The sequence below is a fragment of the Gymnodraco acuticeps genome, unplaced genomic scaffold (assembly GCF_902827175.1).
Source record: "Gymnodraco acuticeps unplaced genomic scaffold, fGymAcu1.1, whole genome shotgun sequence".
Classification (NCBI taxonomy): Eukaryota; Metazoa; Chordata; class Actinopteri; order Perciformes; family Bathydraconidae; genus Gymnodraco; species Gymnodraco acuticeps.
Window position 1 is genome coordinate 570,111 of NW_022991628.1, and position 16,245 is coordinate 586,355.

Consider the following 16,245-nt stretch of genomic DNA (forward strand, 5'->3'; position numbering starts at 1 on the left):
CTAAAATTGTGCATTTTTTAAGTGCACATTGGTCTGCTTTATTATCCTACACGTCCCGAAACTATTAACATTGGACAACTTGGTTCAGGGTCATATAGAGTGCCACAGAGACGCGTCTTAAAACCCGGAAGTAAGCTGCGCATGGGTTCCTTCGACAAAAAAGCAATGCAATTTCCGCATAGGATTTTGGAAAATAGCTGGAAATAAGGTCTGTGGTTGACACACATTTAAGAGACGGATCACGTTTTGTTCAGTCGGATAATCTCCACACAGTCTACCCTACTTTTATCATTTTCGAATCATAAATCTAATCGATAGATTTTGGTAATGTCATCCAGAGGACACTTGTCCTTAATTGATACTCAATGGTTAAGTGATGACGATGCAAAAGAAGAAATACATGTGGTTAAGCCTTGGAAAACATCTGTTATACATTAGATAAATATGACAACAAATCAACCAGGTAAGAAAGTGCTAAAATATGAACAATCTGTTGAAATATGTTATATTAAACGGTATTTTAATCTAGACCTTAATCAGACATCCATTTACTACCGACACTTCCTCTGTTCCACCTTCCTTCTGTGCCCCACCCTCCTCTTTTTGCGTTTCCCCTCTGCAGTGTTCTGTGTCTTTTCTCTAATATAACTTCTGTGTATCTTGAAAAGCTCCCAGGAAATGTGCGGAGGAAATGTTCCTTTATTGTTTCCCTCTCTGCTTCCCCGCTGGCTAAATGACATCAACACTTATGGCATGCATGCTAGCAATCAATACAGCACTCACTCATATGCGCTCGCATTGGGGACTACACATGTTGCGTGCGCACACAGACACAGAATCACACACACACAGGCACACAACAGGGGTGGGGTGTGAGGGGAGGGGATGAGGGGGTTGCTATAGAAACTGTTCTCTTTCAGGTATGGAGTGTCAGGATGATAAAAAAAAAAAAAGTAGCAATGAAGTATCGCATGCAGCATATCTGATGCCCTTTGAATTATCTAAATGCAAGCCAGAATACAGGTCCTGCAATGTGCTATTTAAACCTGCAGGATGAATGAACAGTCAGTACTCCAAAGATGCACAGCAAGTGTGCACACTGACCAATAAGGACTGTACAAATCAAGTCACATTTTGGAATCCACTCCATACGAGGTGGATGTGTAGTAGAGTACAGTGCATGCGTGGATACACTCTGTTAATAATACAGTGAATGTGGGGGAGTGTGTATAGAGGCATGTAATAGAGAGTAAAGAGTAAACGTGCCATTGTCTGTGTGTAACGCACATGGTAAGTATGCTGATCTGTAACCGTCTTTTCTCCATAAGTTAGTGCATGTGTCCATATGTGTTTATTATGTGCTGCCACACCCAGAAAGGCTGCTTCTGTACGGGGATTATTGCAGTGCATGCATGTCTCAAGAAACATTTTTGATTAGTCAAGGAGGGAGTCTTTTGACTGCCAGACTCACTGATAATCTCAGGAGAGCTGCAAGGAAATCAGCCATGAGACTGAAAACACAAGTTTCATTTCTATCTTTTTTTCCTCCCCTCTCTCCTTCTCGCCCTCTGGCATCCAACTGAACAACAGCTGGCACTGCAACCAGTCTGCCGCATGGAGAGGAAAAAGTGGAAGAAGAAGAAGAAATGGGAGGATTGAGCAAGAGGAGCACGATTAGGGGAGTGTGTAAAATGCTCCTTATAAATCCTAATACACTATGTGTACCTTTGGTAAAACCAGGAAAAGGAGAGAAATTAGATCACAGACGGAAAGTAACACCGCACTGACAAAGCAAGATGATGCATAAGATACTAAGCACCAATTATGTCTCTCCTCCATATTTCCCCTTTGGTCTCACCCATCCAGACATCCATCCATTCACTCAAACATAAGCATATACACTCTGTATATTCCAACCTTCACACACACACTTGTTTTAACACGACCCAATGCAACAGAGGAAGTAGTTTCTCATTTCTCTGACCATTTATCTCCCGTTTCAACTACTTTGACCTGATAAAACCAACTTACATTCTACTATATGAGGAAACAAATTCTCAAAACTTGCTTGAAACTTAGGACTTTACCATCATGAAAGGATGACATAAGAAACTTCAGTGAAGTGTTTTATACTGAACTGCCACCAAACTTTGCCCAGTGTTTTACTTGCCATCTATGTCTTTTCAAACTTTTCACCAATATAAATGGTTATTGATATCAGTAGTAAAGCAAGCTTGCTCCAGGCACCTGCTTCACACACCTTGTTCCAACAAAACACATAGGAAGTTGTATGTTCTACAGAAGCAACATTTTTGTTTTAAGCGAGGAGACAACAAAAAGACAACAGGTACTTAATGGGCAGCAACATGATGGAAGAATCCAAAAATATTAGACACACTTCTTACCTCAGTACGATGGTTGTTGATTGCTTACAGTTCACACCATATTGTCATGGCTTCAAATCAATGCCATTTCTGTCCTCTGTCATAACGGGATACAGGATGTAGTTTGTGTTCGCAAACACAAACTACATCCTACAAGGTAAGAATTCAAGTGTGGTTGTAATGTACTGCATGACTTTTAGCAACGTAATATACAGCAAATAAGTTTATAGAATAGACCAGCTTGCCATGCACATAAACACAAAAATATATGGCAACTGCCTCATGATGTTAAATGTCTAGAGTGTCAATCAGCCATGAGTGGGTTAATATTCATCACCAACACCTGGCAACCCCTGAGCAGGCAGGAACCAGGAAAAGCTCAGGTTACAGGGGCCGACCACGTCAAAGCACACACACCAAATCAATTTGTTTGACAAAGCACCACACATTTGTCTCTCTCCCAGTGTGTCTAAGCGCCTATGTGAACATGTGTCTACATACACTGTTTAACATATACCGCTAGCATGTGCCCGCGTACTGCATTAAGATTGCATTCATCTTTTGACAGCAGTCAAAAGGCAGTGCATTCTTACACCTTACTCAATAATCCATGTGCACACACATTTTCACATGCACATACTAACCTTTCCAAGCTACAAACGCCTCATTAGACCCATTTGCCATAACCCCACCCCCACCCTTCGACACACACGGCACACACCCACACATCTCCAAACAGGTGGCCCTGCTACAGTCAAGAAACAGAGATCCGGAGGTCGCCTTATCCTCATTATGTCCCGGAAGACACAAAATGTACAAATCCTTCTCTGCTTCCCACCTCTGTGTGGATGTCTGTCTCCTCCTGCAGCAGCTGCACAGACAGCTTTTCCCCAGCTGCTTGGCTATGCTAACCCTGTGCACTATATATAGGACTCAACAAAGCTAAATCAAACACAAACTCAACCGAGTCAATGATGCGGAGAAATACAGCGGCTGTAAAGAGGAAGCACAGTGGTGATAAAGGATTGGTAATTACCGTGCGTGTTGGCTAGCACAGGAGCATCTTGACTGAGGTGTCGCTTACTCCTTCTTGCTCTGATCTCCTCCCTTCTTCCCTGCTCTCTCTGGGTGGGGAATTGTCAAACGGCTGCAGCAGCATCAGCAGCATCAGTAGCAGCTCCGGGGCCTGCGTGTCTCTCCCTCGCTCTCTCTCTCTTCCTCTTTCCTCCGCCCCCTCTCCACATACTCTCTCTATCCTATCCTCCCCACCCCCGAAGAGCCTCCTCCTTAACACCCTTCCTCCATCATTTTCTCCTTTTCTCTTACGCTATCCTTTGCTCAATTTCCCCCTCCTCTCTCTCTTTCTCTTGCGAGCTGTACGCGTGTGCAGCGATCTGCAGAAATCCTCTGTTGAATTAATCAGCCAGCTCCACTGCAACAACCATCAGCTACATCACGAGCTACTGTTGGGAGGAGAGGTATCGCTGGCAACCGGAAACAGACATCTTGGAGTCTGGGATACGAATAGGGATGATTTTTTTGGAAAGCTTCCCTGTACAGCCACAGTCTGGATACTTCCTGCTTGTCTGCCAAATTGACTGAAATGACAGCCTGCTGGCTGCTGCCGGACAGACCCTCCCTCCTCTTCTCTGCAGCCCGTCTTAGCCCATGACACTAATTGAACAGGGTCTTTATTGATTTACTAACATACACACATTAAACAATGATGTTGATGGTATTCATAAATAAATTAAAGCTTTAGTTTAGTTTAGCTTTAGGCAAGTCACTGTTCAAATGGTTTGATGACAGATCATAGAAACGTAAAATGTTGAAAAGTAAAAATGATGAAAGTGTATTTTACTGTAATTTGGTGCTTTAAAGTTGTCCTCAGTCCCTTCATTTATTTTAAATTCAATATAACAAGGTACATGTCCTCATACATTGAGTATATGTCAAGTATATATATATATATATATAGCATATGCATACGTTATTTTCTATTCCATGTAGGGGCATTCAAATGTATATTTGTTGCACTGCAGTAGTCAAAATTAAATGGGTTAACATTATTTGTGTTCTGTCGTGTAACTTTTTATTGGAAGTCCCACTATTTAAAAACTGTTTTTTTACCTTATCTGAATATCATTTTTATTTTTTTATTTAAATGTCTGTTATTCGAGGCAAGTGTGACTATTGAGGATGGGTCGTTTAAGTTGTGTGTCTTAAGATGGCAAACCACATACTTTGGTGCAGTGTGCACAGGGGTAATCGGTAGTAAGGCCTTTTTGTCTCCATCTTTGCATTGCTGTGGCTTTGTCTCACAAGTTCCATTTCATGATGGCAGTTCTTCATGTTGGGATTTCTTTCAGGAGTCCCCTCCCAGTTGCTCAATGTGATGTAAAATATGTGGGCAGCTGGGTGGAGATTACAAAAACGACCTGTTCTTGTTCTTTTGCAGAGTGCTGCAAAATAATATTGTTAACCTATAGTGGTGCTAAATGATAAGTTAAAGTGGACCTATCATGCTATATTTGAATAATATATTGTAGGGCCATACCTATATAAAACATGTCTGTGAAGTTTTTTTTTCAAAATACCAAACAGATCATGCATTTTAGCCATGACTCATTTCGCTCTATTTGCTCTTTTCCAGCCCTGTTTTTGCAAGGGCTGATTCTGTGAGAAGTCTTCTTCGCTGCTTTTGTGGCAGACTACAGCGCCACTTACAGGCCTGGCATATGTACTACAGCGTCTCCAGCGCTTTCGAGCGGCAATGGCCGTGGCCCAACCCCACATTCCCCCAGAGGTGGGAGTAAGTCCTACATGTGCAAGTCATGAGCAAGTCTCAAGTCTTGACCTACAAGTATCAAGCAAGTCCCAAGTCACTGTGGTGAGAGTCAAGCAAGTCAAGTCAAGTCATACGAAATTCTGATGAATAAGCCCAGTTGCCGCATTTAAATAAGTTAGTGGTTATGAAAATGGATTTAACCCACACTATGATCTTCATTACATACACAGTTAATCATTTGAAATCTAATTTAGACCGATGACAATCATATTAGATTCATATTAACCCTAGAACTGCAGACAATAAGCTAGGACTCAAAAAGTCTGTTCAAAAAGGCAGAATTCTAGGTAAGAAAATCATATATGGCATTTCCTTATAAACTAAGTAGGACGATTTAAAACTCACTTAATTGGGTTAATTTAGAAATTGCTTCAGTTTATCATCATAACAGATCAAAAAGTTCAGATTCATTTAATAAATCAAGGAATGATGCACTTCTACAAACAAAAACAACATAATTAAAACAAACTACTAAAAGTAGATGAACTACATTATTCAAAAGTTTACAGCAACTTCTGATAATAACACATTATCCACATCTCCCTCTCTCTCTCTCTCCCTCTCCCTCTCTCTCTCTCTCTCTCTCTCTCTCCCGACAGCCCGTCAGTATCAGGGTTAGTCCAAATGAATCCCTTGGCGGTTCTAGTGATAATTTACCGTTTTGTCTTCTCTTTGCAATGCTTAATCGATTTGAAACCAAGTCTAACGTAGCTTAAACTTGACGTTAGCTTTCTAGCTAACACAACACATGCACGCACCTTTCTCTGTGGTTTTTTTTGTAGTGACGAATGAAGTTGGGTGTTGTGGTGGTCGTGTCACTGATCTTTATGCTGCAGACCCTGCATACCGCTGTTCTCTTCTTATTACCGTCATCGACAACATAATCCTTGAATCCAAACTTCACTATTTTTGGAGTAAAGCTAGCCGCTGCCATGTTAACTGAGACTCCTGCCTTCTAGTGGGTTGCCAGGTTTGCGCGCATGGCGCTATAATCACGTTTTTCGAGAAAAAAACATTCCCCATTACATTCCCCTGATAGGTGGAGAGTTGCCCATATAGGCGGAGCACCCCTTTTCTGACGTCAGAAAAATTCAAATCTGTATCAGTCTGTATCAGCCCCGTTCTTAGAGATTTGGGTATGGAAGAAAAGAGAGAGGGTTGTGTTTTCTGACACTTGGTGAGTTCCCTGACACACCGGGGACACATATTCAGGTATAAAAGACGTACAAAAGTGCATTTTGCATGATAGGTCCCCTTTAAGCAATGTTGTTACAAATCATCATGAAGGAGTAATACATTACAACCTAATTGAATGGAAAGCAGGTTGAGATCTGGTGGACCTCTACCGACCAATTGAGCAATGAATGGCTGAAATAAATCTATTGTAACCACAGGCTTGTTTCTTCCTAGAAACATTTAACAGCAACCGTCGCAACCTTTGAAAGCTACAGGGGGTGAAATTACCAGCATCATTTCTGTTCATTTACTCCACACCCGCTCAGATACTGCTTAGATATTATGTTTTCTGACAACGCAACCCTAACTTAAAATTCTACATGCAATAATTGTGAGGCTCAATTTGATCCCCATGCAACTCATTATTCCATTTTCGCTCAGTTCCAACTTCCAACTGTAATCCTCACAGATTCACAGCTTTTAGCCTTTAACTACAACACAGAACACACTTGCTATCACACTGCCTACACTTCCCTGTCACAATGAGTAATTATATTGTATTGACATCAGCTTATGTGTGGGGGGGGTTCATGTGTGTCCAATGTCCATGCGTGTGTATGTGCGAGTGTGGGTATACAACAGTTAGCCCCTAAACAATTATTTAATCCGGTTAAGGGGATTTTCAATTAATCCAGGAGGGCCCTACATTTTGACAGTGCGATATTTTTAGCACATTTTCCTTCTGATGCAACAGAATTTATTTTCCTCTGCAGTTTTAAACCCAATATGATTCAGTGCTCTCACAGGATGGACGGCAAATTTGTTTTCGCGTCAGTGCATGTTCTGAAAGCAAGCATTTATAGTTGTGGTTATGCTGATTATGAGTCATAATAACTCTGAAGAAGAATAATATATATTGTAAATAATTGTATACGGTCATTATGAGTAGTTCTGTTATAATAGTGAATGATGTAGTCCTTTCTGGAACAGTAAGGAAACCAGGAGTGATCAGACTGTGGCAGCATTACATTGTGTCTGTGGGTTTTAAGTTTATAATGATCATAGGAAAACTAACATGAAATTGGTTTTATCACGATATATTATTCACTCACTATCAAAAAGAAAGTATAACTAATTTCTCAGAAAAGGTCAGAAATGTGATAACATGCTGGCATGGCCTCTCTGATATACATCTAATCTGCTTAAATGACTGCAGGCATGACGCTGCACAGGCCAGATCAGTGGGTGGACGCACTAAGGAGGTTAGGACAGGAAGTAAGAGGGAGGGTGGGAACGATAGAGAGACGACAGAGAGGACAAATGTATTAGCAGAGTCGAGAGAAGGGAAAGACGTGGAAGTTATGGGGTACAAAGCGAGATAATTGAGAAGTGAGAGACGGAAAAGAGCAGAGATAAATGTAAAAACAAAGAGGCTCACAGATGGGATGCTGCTACAACTTGCAATTTGAGGATCCCGCGAACAAAGCAAACACTACAACTAGCACGCTAATCTGCTAGCACGTTTTCACTGCTTGCTGAATGAACTATTAGGCTGTTATCTAATAGAATACAGTGACTTGGGTATGGTTATTATTATTTTCAAAAAAGGTGCAATCGACACATTTTAGCACAAACAAAGGATCTAACTGATCTGTCACCCTGCAGGGCATAGCAGCCCTTTGAGATTCTCTCTTAACGGGAAAATCTACAAACCTTGACCCATTGGTTTCATCGCTTTGTTCACGTTACGCACAGTAGCCTAAGTGATACAGTAAGAAAAAACCTTAAATATATTTTATTTTCTGACCGATTTTCTAAAGGGTAAAGCTAATTGTAGATGTGTAATGTAGTTGTATAGAGACAACTCACGCCATCTGATAACACTGTTTAAAATCAACTTAATTAAGAAAAGAATAGAAAACTCAGCTTAAACACACCCCGTCTAATACCAGTTGTTAAAACAGCCCTGTGAGTCAAAACAATGTGAATCTTCTGAATATCCTGTGGGCGGTGGAGGAATTATTCCAGCTGATTTGTGTTACATTACACTAGACTACTATTAACCCCGGTTTTTCGGTGCGTCCTTGATTAGAGGGAGTTACAAATTAGATTACTGGGTCAGCTGAGACAACCCGGCTATTAGGGATTATTGATTAGTTGTTGTTCTTGTCGCAGTTGGACAGCCCATATCATCATGAGGACTATCATCTGAGTGGGCCAGCTGCTAGCAGTACACAAACGTTGCCATGGGGATGGTGTCCAGGGAGACAGCTGTGGCCTTTTAGCAGCAGCCGCACAACACACAGAAGGTCATTCTTCACCTAAGGTACTCTTCGCCGACTGTCCGTCACAGATTGTTTCCAGGCAACCGGTCTAAGGCTTTTTGTTTGTTTGTTTTTCTAGGAAGCCGTCCACCCTCTCAGTATTTTTTCTTGCCATTTCGAGAGCAAAACAACAAGTGAATTGGAAAAACACACAGAGACAAGAGAATCTAGCCCCATGCAATTCATTCGCAATGATACAACAAGGATTACATGATAGAGCACTGAGTGGTAGATTTTAGGCATTTACTATTGCCTACAGCAAAACCAAGCACAAGTACAGAGGAACAACATGAAAAAGGAGATAGTTTCATTGATCTGGGTGTGGAAACTTCACTGACATTTCAGCACCTCTTGTTAGTGACATGGTGAACAGACGTCTATTTACACATCCAACATACGGAGCAAGATAACCATTCATTTTATGTCTCTAATGGCCACCTGGTGAAAAAACCCTGATTATAACTGCTTTTATACAAGTAATGTTTGAAGATGTTATTTAAAAAAACTGAGGATAGCCATAGCATGCTGCTGATAAGTGATGTGATGTGTTTTATAATGAAAACGCATATATTGTGCAGTCAGCGCCTGGAAGCCTTCCATTAAAACCATAACTAAATAGCTGGCTAATCAGCCATCTGGTGTGTGTGTTTTAACAGAATCTCTCTTAATCTTATATCTTCCTTCTAATGAGTGTTTTATTCCAGGTTTTACAAAGCTTCTTTTGAACACTACATTCAGCCAGGCTGTACATTTGATAAGCATCAAGAGCTGTTTATAATTACAGATTTATTTTTACAACATTTTCCTTTACCTAATTAAACTGAACGGAAAAAACTAATTTAGCAGTTAAGTCAAAATGTATAGATGCGATTCAGGGACATGTGCTTCGTTTCTTTCAATAGGTGTATGGATGGAGTATATCTGCATGAGCAAGCCCACTCTCATGACTGAGCTTCTCTGAGTCTAACTGAGCCATAGCTGAGTCTGTCTTTGCATGAATGACCATAATGCAGTCTGTGATAGTGTGGCTGTCAGCAGTGACAGCAGAAAGACTGCAAGGCATCCAGCTGGACCATCTCCAACAGTATATCCTCGTATACGAAAAACACACAAACACGCACACACACACACATACATAATTACATAACATTATTGAGTTATGTTGCTGACTACAGCATGTTAGCTTTGGTGACAGACGAGCTTTGTGCCAAGGATCTTGGCTGTGAAGATGGACAAAATAACCCACTGTGCAGGTTGTCATAAATTCCTCCATAAACAGAAAGGTGTTAACGTTATCAGATAAAAAGAGAGAAAATTCTAATGTAAAACATTGTACTGTGTTTTAAGCGATTTCATGTCATGTAGTGAAAGGAGAGTGCCCAGTGGTTACTGGGAAAGATTTTTACATAATGTTGTTTCTATATGGCTTATTCATTTTTGCGTAGTTATCATATATTGACTTATGGAGGCAAAATAATGATAAATAACTTTATCAAATAATTGTTTCGGTCCATACTGGTTTCTCAGATATGAACTCAGGTATGCTTCTATACCAAATGAATGAGCAAAAGGCGACTGCACTCATTCACAGACCAAATGACTGACTGTTTAAGCCTGAGAGCTACACTGAACTAAAAAACTGTCTTTAAACCGTTTGAAAATGCCGACTGCTATAGCGTGCAGGTTTTCTCTTTACTAAAACTAATGTCAAGCCATAGAGGATTATAACAGAAGCAGCCATTATGTTATGTCAGTTCCCCTTTGCCAGTCTGTCCACACTCCTGCAAATGGGCGTGTTGCCAAGACAACGACTCGCACACCTTGCCATCGGAGACCACCTGGGGGAGGCCTCCAAAGGACTAACCACACAAATGCATGCATGAACATACATAGTGCAAGGAAAACACACATGGCCCCACACACGCACACAACACTCCCATGCACTAAACACACCTAAGCATTTTACACCACATTACACATGTCTGCATAACAAAGACCAATCAGAGGGAGTATATGTACACAGGGCCATGCGAGTCACACCGCTACCTCTGCGTCCTTGAAGAATAAAAGCTGCAACAAGGACTTGAAAAGTGAATCACTGAACTCCTTACATACATACTGTCACGATAATCACGTCTCAATGTTTTCAATTCAAAAGGAGATTTATATGTACAGTATATACCCATGTGCAGGCAAAAATACATGTCATTTAAAATGGTTATAGTAAAAGAGGGTGAGAGACTAGATTGTGTTCTTCAGAGAAAAAAAGATAAAAGTGTGGTGGTGGGAGTGGAAAGTTTACCAGTTTCCTATACTGCTGTTTCTCTTGGCGTAGCGTGGCAACCTCAAGCCTGAGAGCTCTGTTTCTCTCCTCCAGCAGTCGAAAACGGCTCACATTGTGGACCAAGTGTCCCGTAGCTTGCAGGGAGGAAACTTCATATCTACTCTGCAAGAAAAAAAGATGATAAATTACTGATATTTGAATTTTTGGGTATAATACTGTTCTAAGCATTAAGCTTAGCTCTGCTGTGCCTTAAAACATCATACAACCATGCGTAATGACAATTCATACATGCTGATGCTAAACTTAGCACTTATCATACTCACTATGGTAGATTTGCAGGTAAGCATTATACATTTGCCAAAAAGCATAACATCAAATAACTGCTGGGTTTAAAAAACAAAAACGATAATTAAATGTATAATTCATTTTTCATTCATCCTTAGTGAAACAAAAGTAAGACCAGTTTTTATGGAAAACAATTTCATTCAAACCCATAAATGTGAACCTACATTTTAAAACTAGGGGATTATACATAATTTATAGGGCAACCTCTCAATAACATGTGGCTATATTTGACTGGATAAATAAAAAACTAGCTTGTGGAAAAAGCCACAGGCTATCTAAAATACTTAGTATCACTTATCAGGGCTCCGTATATATCTGTACCAAAATCACTAAGCAATCCATCCAATAGATGTTGAGGTAATTTAGTCCACACCAAAGATGGTTCAGAAGACGAACACACAGTCAACAATGTAACATCAGGAGCAAAGGAGCACACGATTAATACAAGTTATGAAAGAGGACATAGGTTGGCTGTCAATCTTGCTTACAGTGATGTGCTCGGGCTTTAGTTCCATCCCGTGGGGTCAGTCACAGGAAAAGGATTACCAAGCCTGAAAATGAAGCTGCTACTGCAACAGGTTTTGAGGCTCAGCAGGATTTGCCAGTCAGTGTTTTTCTCCTTAGAAGTTTTCTTGATGGGTTAGAATGGCCTTTGAAAGTGAATTTTCACTCTGACGCTTGAACCCTCCATGGAAATAAACTGCATATCTGTAATAGGCAGTCTGGAAGCTTCTATTGGGGTCTGTGAACAGTTTCTTGTCAGTTTTCCCTAGCAGGGCAAATATTTGTACAATTTGATGGAACTTCGTTTAGCTTACAATTGTCTTGTTTTGGAAAATAACTTTTCTGCTGTCAATCTTGTATTAAAAAAAAATATTCCAATCACTTTGAGGCCACCAGAGGGGCTGCAGATAGTAGAGGAACTGAGCAGCTGTTTTGCTGAGGCAAGGGGGAAGTCGATTTAGGATAAATCTGTGTAAACTCTGCCTGTGGCTCCTGAAATTAAACACCCTCCAAGGATGTACTGCTTTCATTTGGTCCGTATTCTTTTCTATGAATTTAAGTAAACATTTGATTCGATGTTCTGCTCCAAAAACTCTGCTTTTAGTAATACAAATGTATGAAATGGGAATATTTTGGAGAGCAACCATCTGAAATCCCAAATGGGGTGTAGTCCTCCCATTTGCCTCCTGAAAACCCACACTTAGCTAGACTAGCCACTCCAATATTACCAAAGCTATACAAAGGGAATACATTACCACCTACTAAAGATGATTTTTCTCTATCCCTCTAAAATTCAAATTACATATTTCCCATTAGGAGAATAAAAAAGGGTACCAATATCATCGCATTGTTCATTTTGAGCTTTGTTGGGACCCCATAACAGACCAAACAACAGATGGTTCTAATATCAGTTTATATTACTCTGATATATCAATTAGCATGTTAGCAGAGTGTTTGGTATCTTGTCAGGCACACAAAAGCACTTGCACACACATAAATAACAACCAGATCCCCTGACTGCAGGCCAGACTTTCATACACCACAAACAAATCAAAAAAACAAAGTTGCAAGCAATATGTCTGATAACAGAGACAGCCAAAGGCTCCAAAGCCAGTATGATGGAGCTGCCAGGCAGACAGAAAGACAGCCAGATACACCTGCTAATGCAGCAGACCTGCCAAGCACACAAGCATGCAGATAGAGCCACCAGTGTGATGTTGTGGACTCTCCAAGAACAGACAGAGAGATAGATAGACCTGCCAACCAGGACTGTGTGTTTTCCAAACAAACAGGCAGACTAACACATTCAGTCAGCCTATTTAGAGTGAGATATTAGGCCATATGGACATCCATGTGAAGTGATTTGAGTCATTTAGACCAGAAAAACCACTAGGGCAAAGCATGAATGGTTATCACTATGGTAACCTGACAACATGTGGTTATTAGAAAATTACAAAAATGACTTGTAGGACTCTGGAGCAGGTAATGGTACACATCCATGCTTAGCAATGCCAGGTTGAGATATCTCATGGCGACATGATAAGTTGAGCCCCAAATCAGTCACTCAGGCAGAAGCTGTGACCAGTAGCACGTCGGGCAGCGTCCAATTGTGACGTCCACTTGGGAGACATCATCCCTGTAACGAGGGAGCTGCTGAAGCTGCTCCGACAGGAGTTCTTTCAGAGTGGGGAATCATGACGCACTCATGTGCTCTGGGGCCACAGGAAATACTGACAACATCTTCTGCTAAATGTGAGCCGGGAGGAGAGGAATTCAAAGGGACATATACTGATCCACTCCCAAAGGTGTGTTGTCATACAAACACTTTCTGAGTGCCAGTCTTTTCAATCCAGTGTGGATGAACAAGTAGCACACTGCATCACATAAGAAAGGTTCAAACTATTATATCACTGGTGATGACCATACGATACCAAAGACTCTTCCATTTCATAACAGTAAAGAGGGTTCCCGTTCGCCTGGTTTATGGTGTTAGCAGGCTGTGTTTTCTTCTTGTGTTTCATGGACAAACTTACTAGTTACATTTTTGGGGGGGGTTTTGTCCATTTCACAAGTTGCTCTTATCCAAGCCAATCACTGTATTTCCTTTCAATGTGTTTTAATCTAATTGAGTAAAGCTTGTACATGTCAAGGGGTGAGTTACAGGTAAAACATTAATTGAGCCATAAAGGTGTTTTTTGTTTAGTTTTTTTGAAAGGGAGGGTTGAGACAGCAGAAATGCCTAACTGACTTGCAAACCTGCTCTGAAGCAATCTCGACCACCAAAAGCGTTTTTTTCTTTCTTGATATAACCTCTAGTCTAGTCACTGTGTTTAGTCTCTCCAATCCCATCATTTATAATTCCAGCGCTCAGAGGAAGTCTACAATGTTGTACATTTTCCCACGTATTGCCCAATGACTTGCATACCACTGATGACAACACCATGTTGCGTACACTGTGAATAGATTATCCATTTAAAACTGATGATTTGGAGGCGGGGGTTACTTTATTAAGCAGTTTAGATCATTTGGGTGGTTATTAAGATGTTACATGTATACTTATGCAATAGGGGCTTTTTAGCACTTTATGCTGTGTACAGTTAGGCTTCTTCCACTTTTGAAGTAAATAAAAGCAACTTCTTTTTTATTTTTTTATTCATCATGGACACCAATAAACACATGTGTATTATGCAATGATTCACTTCATAATTTCCTGAGATTTTTATGGTATTTCTGCTTTGTTGGATGACTTATGGTGGAGGGCCACAGGCGAAAGGACGGTGATAGCAGCATGTGGTGGCTGGCTTTGACCCAATGGCATTGTGGTTAAATGGCATGTGCTCAGCCAACCGACCCAACTCCCAAGGTAATCTTATTTTGACTAGGGGTGATTTAAATAGATTGCCATACCGCCATCTGGTGTGCAAGTGAATTACTTGCATCAGTGCAGCAGTCAGCCATGTATGTACAGCTATTGACCTGTTAATAAACAGATTTAAAAAGAAAATCAGTTTAAGCCCATCAAACTACTCCTGTTCAGCATTAGTGATGTTACACATGTGGTACTCTTTAGTGGATTTAGACAGATTGTAACTAATCTAGAGTCAACCACATAGGAGAAAAATGATTGCCTATCATTCTACTCCTCATAAAGAATACATGTAATCTCTGCTGTTTTACAATGCATTACATCTCTAAGAAACACAGTAGCATGCATTGTATTGTATTGTGTTTTTGGATGAAGAAAAGCAACAGTATCATACAGTCTAAAAAAGGGGACGTAGACAGCAGTGTGTAGAAACAGGTATGTTTTTGCTGACACAAATAGAGACAATGCCCCTACCTTAAAGGCAATACCCTTTTTGTCCAAAAATGAATCTCTTCCCCTCCGGTCACATCCCAAACTGGCAGTGAAGGCGGAGGTGCTGCATCCATGCGTATGCACGTGTATGCCGGTGCAGGAGTGCCTGGAGTTGCAATGAGCGTTTCTGATCTGCAGCTTTAACAGCTCTGCGGTCTGTATGGCACTGTAGCAGGCTGGAAGTCTCTCCCTTACAGTGATGGCAAAAAGAGCTACAGTAGCTCGGCACCCTCAGAGAAAACAGTCCCCGAGTCCCACCCTGAATGTGTCAACGCTTCCTCTTGCGCCCTCTGCTCCTTGCTTCAGTCGGGCTTTAACATTCCGCTCACTTCTTTTTCACTGCTTCTCGCTTATGCTCAGACATGTGCACGCCCTGTCCAACTGACCCAAAACGTCACACGTGCAAAAAATAAAATACATGCAGGGAAGCTTTCCTTTGAATGGATTGTGGAAATCTGTTGAGCAGTGATGTGTAAATCAAAATGTATTTTCTCTGATAACATTTACTACTTAAGCAGATCATAGTTCAGCATCCACTTATCTCCTCTGCATCTTACAGAAGATAATGGTTTTCTGTTTTTACTGATGGAAGCAACAATGCATACCTCGCTCCATCCTACATTTATACACATATCGTATTATACCGTCTCATATTTTCACTATGTTTAAGGCATTCCTTGTTATTGATACCTATAACTTTCCTCTAGCATCAGTCAAATGTTTACTATCATGTTCCTGGAGAGACCTTCAGATACACCCATCTCTTTTCTCTCTTCACCTCTCCTACATCCCTGGTCAGAGGACTCAAATTGAATCAGTGTGGTGTTTGAGTGGGGTAGTATCAGCATCAAGCACTCAATGTACTCAGTGGATATGCGTGTAACACTGTGGCACAGGACAGTGAACAGGACAGAAAGAAAGAGACACCAAGTGTGCGTGAGTGAGGAGAGAAAGCACAACGTACGCTCTTGTCCCACTCTGTTACCTAGCAACACTTGCTGTTCTCATGCTTACTGTAGACT

The 16,245-nt window shown here is 40.9% G+C and overlaps 1 protein-coding gene across 1 annotated transcript in view; it reads right to left on the reverse strand.

The window, feature by feature from the left end:
- The window catches only part of si:ch73-287m6.1 (RIMS-binding protein 2), a 60,986-nt gene extending 45,416 nt beyond the window's left edge, over positions 1-15,570 (reverse strand). The window contains 3 exon segments of the mRNA XM_034198131.1: positions 11,035-11,173; positions 14,773-14,841; positions 15,206-15,570. Coding sequence (XP_034054022.1) covers positions 11,035-11,173; positions 14,773-14,841; positions 15,206-15,297 — 300 coding nt within the window. The 5' untranslated portion in view covers positions 15,298-15,570.
- Positions 15,571-16,245: the final 675 nt, after the last annotated feature.